At 39.5% G+C, this 12,248-nt stretch overlaps 1 protein-coding gene across 1 annotated transcript in view; it reads right to left on the bottom strand.

Moving 5' to 3' along the window:
- The window catches only part of VAT1L (vesicle amine transport 1-like), a 61,038-nt gene that overhangs the window by 35,256 nt on the left and 13,534 nt on the right, over positions 1–12,248 (bottom strand). Inside the window, exons 4-5 of the mRNA XM_010585164.1 lie at positions 3,814–3,956; positions 72–175 (exon numbers count right to left, since the gene is read on the bottom strand). Of these exons, the coding sequence (XP_010583466.1) occupies positions 72–175; positions 3,814–3,956 (247 nt within the window). The remainder of the gene's footprint in view (positions 1–71; positions 176–3,813; positions 3,957–12,248) is intronic.

The following is a 12,248-nucleotide window of genomic DNA, read 5'->3' as shown; positions in this document are numbered from 1 at the left end:
AGCAGCATGGGTGATTTTAAGAGATTTTAAGCTTTAGTTTTGAAATATGTACCTGGCTTTTTTCCACTCACCATATAAAATGTAAGTCCCAAGTGGTTTGAGAAGACTGAGGCCTTTCCCAGTATTTTCTCCACAAAGACAGTCCAAAACAATATCTACTCCATCTGTCGAGATTCTGAAAAGCAAGAAAGAAATCTCACTTCGAAATAAGATCCACAGGACTGGTCAGCCAGCATGATACAGGCTGATTGTTAACATAATACTAACACATTCCAGGTACTTTAGAAAGGACTCTAAGCCTGAGGCTTTGACTACGTGAAAACCTTCTCCTCATCAAACTCAAACATCAAACTCATTCAGTGCTGGAATGTGAGTTTGTTGGGCTAGCCAACCCACACCTTTCAGGCTTAGAAGACTGGGAAACCATCTTGTTCCCCCTTCTTGAGGGCTTTCACTAAAATTATATTACCAAAAACAGTTGATAAAAGTTCTTTCTGAGTGAATGAAAGTGTCAGAGAACATTTTTCTGGGTCAGTGAATTTCATGGAGAATGTCATGTGAATTTTTGTTATTCACAGCTTATATTCTTTTTCTAAATTTGTAAGGAAACAGATCTTCCTATCTTAGCTCTTCTCAGATAAAATTACGTCCTTGTAAAGTTATTTAGTCTTCTGTTTCAGACTTTGTATCAACTAGGCATCAGCAGAGTGAAATCAAGCATAAAGAGAAGTCACCAAGAGCTAGAAATCCAGCTCTAAAGATACAATCAGGCCATATTATAGAAAGCAGAAAGTATTTATACTGTTTCAATAAATAGTTTGCATATTTATAATTTTCCAATAAATAGCTTTATGAATGCAATGTCAATATGATCTGAAGAAGAAAAAAAATACACCCAGATGCCCTGATACATAGTTCTTTTTTTTCTGGCAAAACACCAGCCTGCAAAATCATATCACTGGTTTGATCTAAGTCTAATATCCTACCTCCTAACCAAGTAAACAGCCCAAGCAGTAGTAAATTCTTGATTAATACTCTCAAACAATTATGCAAATAACTGGTACAGACACTACAAGAAACTTGCAACCTGAAGATTATCAAAGGTTTAAGGGGCAGTCAATAGCATCTAATTCCCAGGAGCATCAGTTAGCTCCTGATGACCATGCCTTCTGCAGTGGTATAACTGCAATGAGCAGTCAGGAAAGAGGTAAAGCTTTATGGCTTGTAATGCATCTTTCTGTTTCCTCACAAAACAAAGGTGATACTCAGGCATCCACTGGTTACAAACAGCAACAAAATTGGACAACTTTACTCTTTGGTACTGCTGCCGTATGTGGGATAATAAATTGTTAATATTCAGGCCACTGGATGAGCTTTCACTGTAAATGAATAATGACTTTGCAATCAAACAGCTTCTCGTGGCTTCCACGGTTGAACTGATTGCTTATCCCCTAGGAACGTTTCCACATTCGTATCACCTCTGGGTTTTTGGTTTGGGGTTGGGTTGGTTTTGGGGGTTTTTTTTTGTCATTGTTGTTCATTTTTTCTTCATTGTTTGGGGCTTTGAGTTGGGTTTTTTTGTTTGTTTGGGGTTTTTTTGACTGCTCCCTGATGAAAGCTCTTCCCTGGAATACCCCAGTCACCTGCAATAAAGCAGGTTCCCACCACTATCCTTTCTCAACCCTGTGCCCACCCTTTCCTGCTCACAAACTCTCAAGAAATGAAGAGCCTTCCCCTTCCCTTAGGGCTCCCCCTGACCCCGTGTGCAGCAGGCAAATGCAGACTAGACGTCTTCCCTGCTGGCCAGCCAAACATTTTAAGCAGAACATAGTATACAGCTAATGTACAGCAAACCAATTACACTGTTCCCCCCACTGCCTCTTTCAAAAGACAATTTGTCTTTACAGCATTCTCAGAATCCCCACTGTACTTTCTTTTTTTTTTTTCAATGCAAAGTGAAAATACACAGATCTGAGCAACAAACCAGAGTATTGGCATATTCTACAGGGTACCAATTCTGACTTTTAATCAGGACTATCAATTGTGCTAATACTACACACCTCTATATCAGGAAAGAAGCACAAACTAGCTTGTTGCATCTACATTTTATCTTTTGTACCCACTGGTTCTCTGCCTCATTGGTCTGTTGCAAGGTGAAAAAGTATGTGAAAATGCAGGATCACCAAAAGGGGTTTTAACATACTTAACAGAGCAGAACTCCACCCCTTCGTAACCAGGTCTCCTTTTGATTTCAGTAGTTAGTGTGTTACACAGAATCAGGGGTGGTGTCAGGGAACTGTCTCAAAAAAGAACTGTTCTGATGAAGGGCAGAAGCAGCCGTTATCTGCAATCATAAAGTTATCAGAAGTTAAAGGGGCTTTATTCCTTTTTTTAAGCACTGATTTCTGTTGTATCTGCTCCCATATCACATATCCACTTAGACCAGATCCTCTGCTGCCCGTGCCAAGTGTTAGGATTAAGGTTGGTGCTGAACTCGGATTAATGTTTTCAAGTGTTCTTTCTTGCTGAATCAATGTTTGTAGAGTGGAGATTGCCAGAATTCAGTCTTCACCCCACTACAGCAATTTTCCAGGGGCAGCAAAACACTTAGGTATGTATACTTCCCCAAGAGAAAGGCTATCAAAGGGCTGAAGAAATGTGCTGCAATTCTGAGCTGTAAGAAAATGGCAGGGGTGTTATCTGCTGGACAAGCCCTATCTTTTTTAGTGAAACTTCCCATATAGAAAAATTTTCCTTTGATAGAAAATGTCCTTTGTGATGGATCATTTCAAATGATCTCTTAAACTCTTGGGAGCGCTCCAGAAACAGTAGCAAGACACCCTGCTTTCTGCTCCAACACCAGTCTGGATTGCTAACAGCTCAGACCAAAGTCTGCTATATACTGAAGGCCCTCTTTGAGGGCTAGTAACCCTCGTACCAAGAGACCTTCTGAGACTTTGCATGTCACTGAGGAATGCACAACTTTGACAGGAAGCCTGTCAACTGTACTACCTTGGGGTGCCCCTTTGAGAAATTTCTTGTTTTATGCCCAGCTACATAATCTAGTATTTTGACAAATACAAGATGAAGGGAAAACATTATTCTTATCTGACTAGTAAAAATAAAAAAAAAACATTTTTTACTAAGATTTTCTTATCAATTCTAACATTTTGCCGCCTGTATCAACATCAATATCTAAACCCAGCAAACTGGAAAGCAAAGTATTTGAAAGCATGTAAATAGAAACACACATGATGACTTCAAAAGGCAAGAGGATGATTCTAATCTGAATGCAAACAAACAAAATCTAAGGATCTGAAATTAAAACAGACATTACGTGCTCCGATATCAATCCCTGGCAGAGGATAAAAACCCAGGCAGACAGAAACACACCAGAGAACTCCAAAACCTGCATAACTTAGAGCCACTGAAAATATCTTATTTGGTGCATTACAGTGAGCTGCTACATATGCAGATAATAGCCAAGTAAGTACATCCTTCTGTTAAGACCTTTATTCTTTTTCACTTGGTTTACTTGGCTTGCAACAGATGTCCAAGTATGAACATGGACTAACAAAGCTTATGTTGCTTAAAGAAATAAGGAGATGCTTGCTATCTTGTCCCTTGTAGTGGACAGATGGAATATCTGGAATAAACGACAGTTCCCAAACTCACAAATATAATCTCTTGCCACAAATACGATCAGTCCAGTGTCTTTCATAGTATTTTGCCAGATACTATACTTATAGTATACCCTTACTCGGGAATATAGGAGGAAGACAGATACCCTTACTCAGGAAAATAAAAGATTACCTTTTTACTTCTTGAACATAGTCTGCATTTCTGTCAAACAGGTGAGTTACTGAGTCTTTGATTGCTTCATGTTTGAAAGATGAAGCTGTTCCAAAAACAGTAACATTGGGAATAGTTGAACAGAGCTGAGCAACAGCTTGACCCTGCAAACACATTATTATGTTAGTTCACCGACATGGAAATTGGTTGACAGACTTTGCAGCTGCCAATTCACTCATGACACAGCAAAATCCAAGACCAAACATGTGCAAGGACTTCCCAAACTAATTTCTTGCCAGTGCAATGCAGTTCAGCCACAGGAAAAAAATACACTTAATCAAAAGGATATTCTGAAGACAAAGCAACTGCAGGGATAAAAGTAATTTAATGTATCTAAAATTGTATTGGGAAAGCGTTCTTCTTGATCTTTTAACAATGGCAGTGTAATTTAAGGGAAACAACATTAATTTACAAGGACCACCAAAAATGATTACTCAAAGAGTGCTAGAAAAATATTTCTCATTTGCTACTTGCATCCTACGTGCATTTCCTCCAGAGTCCCTTGAGTAATGTCAGCAGTCCTCTCTGCACTTCCTACCTCCAAACAGTGTTGACTGCTTCTGCACGCGATTCAAATCCTCTCTGCTCATGGGGAAGGTCTTGCAGCACCTGATGCCAGAACAGAATTTCTGGCAGAAAATGTGAAAGTACTTAGCTCCTCCGGTGCTCAGATACAGCTTTTTGCTGTCCTAGTACAGAAGGTCTAGTGTAGTCAGTCCCAGGACTGTAGTCTACCATTCCTAAGCGATCACATTTTCTTGTGGTTTCAGTGGGACACAGCAAGTTGGTATAACAAATACTGCATAGTTAAGCAAATCTGGTTTACCTCTTATAAATAAAAATAATTATCACTGATTATTCAAAATGCAGGAATAGCCTTGAGTCACACTAACAGGTCTGCTTAGGCCAGTGCCCCAACCTCAAAACTTATCAACAGCAAAGGGGATAAAATGGCCTAGAGCATGTATAAGAAAGTCATTCTCCTAGTATATCCCTCCTGGGTCTGGGCAGGAACCCAGTGGAGTCAATGAAATGTTATGTCAGTGTTTAGGTAGGACTTGAGGGGTTAAGAGAATTTGTGCATTCAAATGTCTGTACTCCGACTTTCCAGCTTTGAGCCCCAGAAGGCTTTAACTTCTCTAAGTTTTAACCTCTAATTTCATGAGTCTGAGAGAAGGGAAGTACTGCGTAAATGCTGAGCCATCTAGATTTCAAAAAAGATCCTAACGGGTCATCTTTTTACAACCCTGGGTTTTGTTTTACTCTTAACACACTAACAAATGGAAGACAGACTTTTGGTAGCCACATCCTGCCTCTTGTTGTAACCACATTTCTCCACTGGAGCTAGCATGGTTACAGGGATATACCCAGAAGCAAGAAACAGCACTGTCATTCTGAAAATAGTGTCTGATGGAATTCACCAGATTCTTACTTACATTTACAGCCAAAAGATTGTCATTTGTAAACTGTATGCATGACCAGTAAAATCATCCATGGATAAACAAATTTCTGTTCATTCCAACCAGAAACCCTGATCATTAGTATGTAAATACCAGTAATCAGTGCTTGGGTTTTATTTACAGTAGAACAATTAGATAACCCTGCATACCCTCGGGGGTCTTGGCATCCTCACATATAATGCTGAATGTAATTGCTAGTGACAATCCTCTGAGCTGAACATCACAAGAGAGGACAGTATTATTATTTATATATGGTGGCATCCAGGAGTTTCAGGTTGGTTTCTTACTGGATTAGTAAAGTAAACAGCTACACAGCAAGGCACAGTTTACATGTACCTTTGGACAGGTACCAACAGACACAGAGAAGAGAGCAGAAGAAGGGATGCATTCTCATTCTTACTTTACAGACGAGAAATAGAATAGCACAGCAAATTGAACAACCTGTCCAACAACAGCTCAGAGAAACTTACAGCAGGACCCAGGTAGGAATGCTGATTCATGGCATGGTAATCCAATACCAAACATAACTGACCTTTTCTTTTTAGAATCGTCCACCATTTTCCTGGATTGGAATCCCTAATCTCTTAGAAATCATAGGAAAATCCATTCCTGAGGGGTCTCATCTCAAGATGTAATGTTTTGGGGGGCAGAAGACATTTCACTCTTCTCATACTTTACTTCTTTATTACTTACCATCTCATTCTGAAGCCCAGGTTTTAGCCTCCACAAATATTGTAACATAAAATTACAAGACAAAAATTAATCTGGATTTTGTATCTCCTTTTCTCAGTCATTTTCACTAGCAATCCTCTTTTCTCACTTTCTGTGTCTCCCAGAAAACCATCACCCACAGTGATTTAGGTAAGTCAGTATTTTATAATGTATGCTAGTTGAGTGAAATTCTGACATTATTGATCTATTCTCTAATTAGTTTTCTGCATTTTCAATCTAACTTGGGAAGGCACAGGATAATGAGTATCTCCTGAACCAAAACCACTGAATGTTTAAAAGGTCAAATATTAGAGTAGAAAATACGTGGATTTTTATTCTGCAGAAGATGATTAACATTTAACAAACTGACAGTCATATGAATAGAAGAAATGGACAAAAACCCCAGGATGTGCATACCCTATTTTCCTCCTGTCTCAAACTTGTTAGTACACCTCTCCCCCCCACCACAGAGATAAGCTTATCTAAAATCCCAGATCAGAATATTTTCCAGCTTTCTGTAGATATTTAAAGCCTAAAACTGACTCATATGACCAGTACTTTTTATAATTGGACAAACAACATCACTGAAGTATTTTGAGGCAATCCCACGAAACACTCTTCTACAGCTTTCTGAAGATCTTAATTTGAAGTTGACTTGTAGTTATTTTTGTGCAAAGTATTCTTAGTATTTGTATCTCAGAAATCTAGGAATAAAGGCTGATATTGGACTTTTCTGGCTTTTCCCACCAAAACAGGAGAATTGAACTCAACCTATGAACTCAAACATTTCACTAATTTCTGTGGAATTCGACTAAGCTCCAAAACACCACTGTGGCTATGCAAGTCACTCTTAAGTCTCTTTTCTAATCCGTCAAGTCATCTAGCTACCTCTGGATTAGTAGCTAGTGTTTAAAGGGCTATACGTGTTAATTGCAAGTGTGCGACGTTCAGAATGTCCACCCCTTCATCATAGGGGCACACGAGCCCTCTCTTGTCTTTTGGACGCCAAAGCCATTCCCCTCCTCAAAAATGCTTTGTGGTAGACAGAGACGAGGGCTTTCTGTCTCTTCCCTGCCCAGACAAAACCACATCATCTCTGCTACCAGCTTTCACTGTGGAGACCACATGGATATGAAAGCAGGCACCATGTTATCAGAAATAGTGTATGAACTCTGAAACCTTCCAAGAAGGTGTCTAATTAGGTAGGCATGATTTGAAAAATGAAAGTAAAACTCTCCACACACCTAATTTTTCATACACGATGCAAATTTCTTCATATAAGCACTGACTAGATTCTTGCTTCCTGAAGCCGGGAAAATTAATAAGTGGCAAAAAATAATTCTCACTTGGACAATTAATTTTACCTTTAACAGGACTTAGCAGTCTTTAAAAAAAAAAAAAAAAAATCAATTCCTTCACTGCAGGGATAGACATGGTTACAAAATATTCCCTTAAAATGGAATTAATCTCCTCTAAAATATATATATTTTATATACTACTTATCATGCAGAACTCTACATGGTGAGTCCTCAAAGGAATGAATAACTTGGGTTAAAGCATTCTGTGGAAATGAAGCATGTCTCCTAATAATGGATTTGGCATAGAAGTCTTACGTCTCTTTAGCTTCAAAGTCTGTTTGATGGATTCCTTTTCAATGTATCCTGTCAATTTATAAAACCAGTATGTTGAACCTAATCTCCATATATGATTATTACAGAGTTTATTATAAATGGATATTCTTACAGTAGTTTTAGATCCAGTAAAAAGATTGAGATTTCTTTACATTCCTTTGCTTTAAAACCCAACTTTGAACCTGCAGGGCTGGAAACTTCTCATACTGAGATAATCACATAAAACCAGAAAAGTGTATTTTTTAAGAAGCAAAAATGAAATAGACTGTTCTGTGAATTTAAACAATTTCAAAGTGAAAAAAGTCATTAACATTTAAAACTCAATACAGAAAGCATGAATAGAAGAAAACTTACTAATCTAATTAGCTTATTAATACTAACACTGGATGAAATAAGGGGTGTAAGTTAGTGGATTTCCTAAAGAGTCTGACCAAATGGCACAGGCCAGATCTCAGTCTGATGTGCAAGCTGTGCACTGAATTACAGCAGTTATAGGTCAGTATACTTTCAAGAAAGCATCTTTTTTGCTATTATGTAAACTGAGGCCAGCTTTATAGCAGGAAAGAACAAACCATCTAAAAGATACCACCCTGCAAAACTACATCTATTAGAACCAATAGCATTGTTGAAATCATTTCTATGATACATTTTTGCAGCCCGAAGGTGCTATGGCATTTTAAAAAAATTATTCAGACAATCTTGCACAAGAAACCTGTCTGGAAGCAAACGTGAAAAGAATCCACATTTCCAGAATGCTTTGATGCCACATAACCAGCTCTGAAGGTGGTATGAGGTACACAAACATAGTAAGAAAACTGCAGGGGAGAAGACATCTACTAATGTCCTGGCATTTCTCTGGTGTTAGGAGAAGTCAGATACACAACACTCCACCTCCTGAAGGTGTCATTTTTCCAGTTACAGCAGAGGAAATTGGAAACCAAACACTAAGGTGAACATTGCAGAGTGGACAAACTGAAACGTCATTCTTGAACAAGGGTAAGACAGCATCTGCTACACTCAGTGCACCGCAAGTAAGTTTTGGAGCAGAGGGAGGGGAACAGTCACCGGGAAATAATGATCTCTTTTACCCTCAAAATCTCTTCGTTTCTGCAACAATTAGCAGGGTGCGTTTTTTTCCTACTCCCTCACAAAACTGTGTGGCTGAGGCGTATCCAAAACTCAGAGCTGGCTCTCCATCTGGTATATACCCTCTTCAGTTTAGCGGAGCTGCGACAACATACCCCAGCCGAGACCCTTGCCCAGAGGATGCAAGCTCTACCTGAAAAGGTTGAACAGCCAAGGAAGAGTTAAGCGCTGCCCGTCTGTGACATGACTCTGCAGGGGATTCAGGGAAAGGACATGTCCTCTGCGAGAGGCAAAAAGAAAAGCCTTCAGAGACTGCAGCCTGCTTTGGTCAGGGAAACTGCTTTTTGTGTATGACTCGCCAGGCTTTCATGTTTGATTAACAGATTATGCTCTGAGGCAGTGTCTGGAAATGGACTCAGGCATGGCACTGGGACTCTCCGGAGCTGCTGAGGGAGCACAACCGTTGCTTTAGAGGCACTCAGTGGCACAGGGCAGCTCAGCATCCAGATACCCTGTCTAGCTCTAAGTGAGATAGCTTCGGTACTTAAAGCAGCCTAGACTTGGTTACACAGAGCTCTGCGTGAGCTGATTTATTCCCTTCCTTGGCTGTGGGAGATGAAATAAGAGGAAAGCACTTAATCAAATGCAGAACAGCTATGAACTGCTAATATAAAAATAGCAAGTGCAGTCCAGGGAGGTATCAGGTAAAGATTTCAGCAAAGTGGGAAGTATTAATGCCATTGTACAGTACGCTGGCCAGGACCATCAGAAGAGCGGAGTAAATTCTAATTATTCACATTCAAGAAGGACTGACTCAAACACAAGAGTGCTATTTACTGTGATACCAACCTGCTAGGTGCAGACAGACCTAAATTCAGTCTACCTATACAATGTTTAAAAGGATCAGGGATGCTGTAAGACTTATTTTAAAAGGCTCCCACTTTCATACCAGCTTACTGCTGCTTTGCTGCCAACAGCTCAGAGCCCAGGAAACGTGTATGTATCTGCCTGGATTACTGTCTGTCGGACGACCAAGGAAACAGACATCCGACCTTACAAAAAAAGGGGTATGAACAAACCTGCTTTCAGCCTGAAAAATACAGGCCAAGGAGAGATCTGATTCTGAGCTTGTTCTAGCCGTAAACACATATACATCCCACCAAAAAGATGTGAAAGAAGTGCCCCAAGAGGAAAGAATAGCTAATTTTAATTAATGGACAACACCAGCAGAAGAACAAAGATGCATTAACTGGCCACAAATAAAGTCTGGAAATTGAGAAAGATTTCTCACTGAGCAAGACAGTGCAGAGAGAATTTGAAGGGATAAACATATAGGTATTTTTTTAAGAAGAAATTTGATAATTCTCTTGAAAGGGTTCCTATATACTGCCTGTGATAGCAGGTGACTAGATTTACTAAGGAGTGCCAGTTCTTTGTCAGATAAAATATCACCACTTCAGTGATTCAGTTTGGAACACATCCTCAAATATTTGCAATTTATGCAGGGGAGACACAATAAAAAAAGAGTGTTCCTGCCAAGCAGTAACCAATCCTGCCAAGATGACCTAAATCTGTTGCCAAGTCAGATTTACCCTTCACATTCAAACATGAGAGCTGCATCTGTAACTTACTCTGCACTTCCTCTGCTGCTGAGCCTGAAAGGGAAGGTCAGATCCCAGCTTCAGGATAGCAATCGATGCTTCTGCATGAAAGGCAGCTTAATTTTAGCATCTCTAAGATTGAAATGCTAAAGAATTGGCTAATAATTCTGCCTTGCATCTGAGGGGCTAGGCTAAGTAATGAAATTGAAGTGTTTACACAATCTTGGTAAATAACCAAACTTTTGTGCTCTAAATATTCAGAATAGGAAGTACATAAAGAGTAAATGAATAAGCAAATGGGCACAATGGCTGTCTCTCACAAATCTAAATCCCTGATTAGAGATATTATAGAGACTGGATTTATTATAGCTAGAAGAGAAGAGCTGAAGGTTTTTTTGCCCCCTCCTTTTTTTTTATTTGGTTGGGGTTTTTTAATACAACAGTCCTGTATTTATACTAATTCAACTAATCCAGGATACAGTTTACAAGTTTACATTAGTAATTTTAAGAGCAACTTCATAATCTCATACAAGCTGGCACTGTGACTTGCACCAAATGCACTGATTTAAACAGTTTTCATGTTAAAGAACTAATTGCTTCATACAGCAGAGCAGTCCCAGCAGGGTGCATGCTCTGCTCAGTTTTCTCAGTGTATTTTTTTCAGTCGCCACATTGCTTCACTTGAAAAAAAGATGTGGGAGTCTATTTGTGAAGGGAGCTACTCTACCATTGTCTTACAGTCATTTCAAACATTAATTACAGCGTTTTACAGTTAAGATAGGCCAATATATGTCCTACAGTAAGTCATATGTTCTTGCAAACTCATATTTCTGAGCATTAATTTCTGTGTATGGATAACAGGAAGTTTTTGAAGTTCAGTGTTAGCTGACTTTCTCCTTATTTTAGGATCAGTTCAGAAGGACACTTAAACATTTCCATAGCTTTAAGCATTTAAACTCTATTTGTATTACACAATTATATCTTCTGTTAATTATTGAACTGCCCTGCTACTCAATATAATGGTTTAGCAGAAGTGTTAAGCATCCTGCCAAGCAGAGGCCTGAAAGGGAGCATATGACAATTGTTGTCCTTGATAGATCTTGGTCAGTAGCAGCTTGAGCAATGACAACAGAATGCTTTTCAAGGTATGAATTTCTCATCGAAGTCTGATTGAATCATGCAATGCAACTATGAGCCTGTACCAAGGCCCCTAAAATTTCTCCAGCCTACTTCACTGTCCAGGCTGAGAGTCTCAGTCTCTCTTAACTGCCCCTATCTCAAGAGGGAAAATGAGACAGGAAAACCAAAACAACCCCCAAAGCAGCCTCCTTACCAAACAATCGAAATCAACAAGCCAGCCATACGGAAAAAAAAAAAAAAAGGCAAATACAATCTCTCCTTTCAAACCCCCCTTTCTAAGCACTGCAGCAGGTCCTCCTCTTCAGGTAGAGGGCTACAATACACCAACAGTGTCAGAAGCAGAGTTTGTGAGTGTCCACCTCTCTCCTCCTGGTTCAGAGAGACAAGGTGCTTCCCTACCATGAGATGTGTTTCCTACTGTGAACAGGGAAGATGGCATGATGCCCTGACCTTCTGGCTGAATGGGTGGCAGGGAAGGTACTCCTCTGGTACGTGGAACAGGATTCAAGTCTCTGTAAAAGGGAGACAGGTACGCTAGGCTTTTTTCAAGATGTTATCTTGGTACATTTCCTTTTTCTCTACATCATCTTCTGATGTCCCCTGGAACTTCTGGAAATAAGTAAACTGACTTATCTAAAGCATCCTGTCAGACATTAAAGGATACTGTCACATACTAATCATACCCCAGGCACAGATGGGAACACAATTGCTAAAGCTACCTCACTACCAAAAATATCTATAAACAAAAATAAGGCCACATAAATAAA

This window comes from Haliaeetus leucocephalus, unplaced genomic scaffold, assembly GCF_000737465.1.
Source record: "Haliaeetus leucocephalus isolate CR32 unplaced genomic scaffold, Haliaeetus_leucocephalus-4.0 Scaffold92, whole genome shotgun sequence".
Taxonomy (NCBI): domain Eukaryota; kingdom Metazoa; phylum Chordata; class Aves; order Accipitriformes; family Accipitridae; genus Haliaeetus; species Haliaeetus leucocephalus.
The sequence above is the reverse complement of the archived record's forward strand: the minus strand, read 5'-3'. Positions and strand labels throughout refer to the sequence as shown.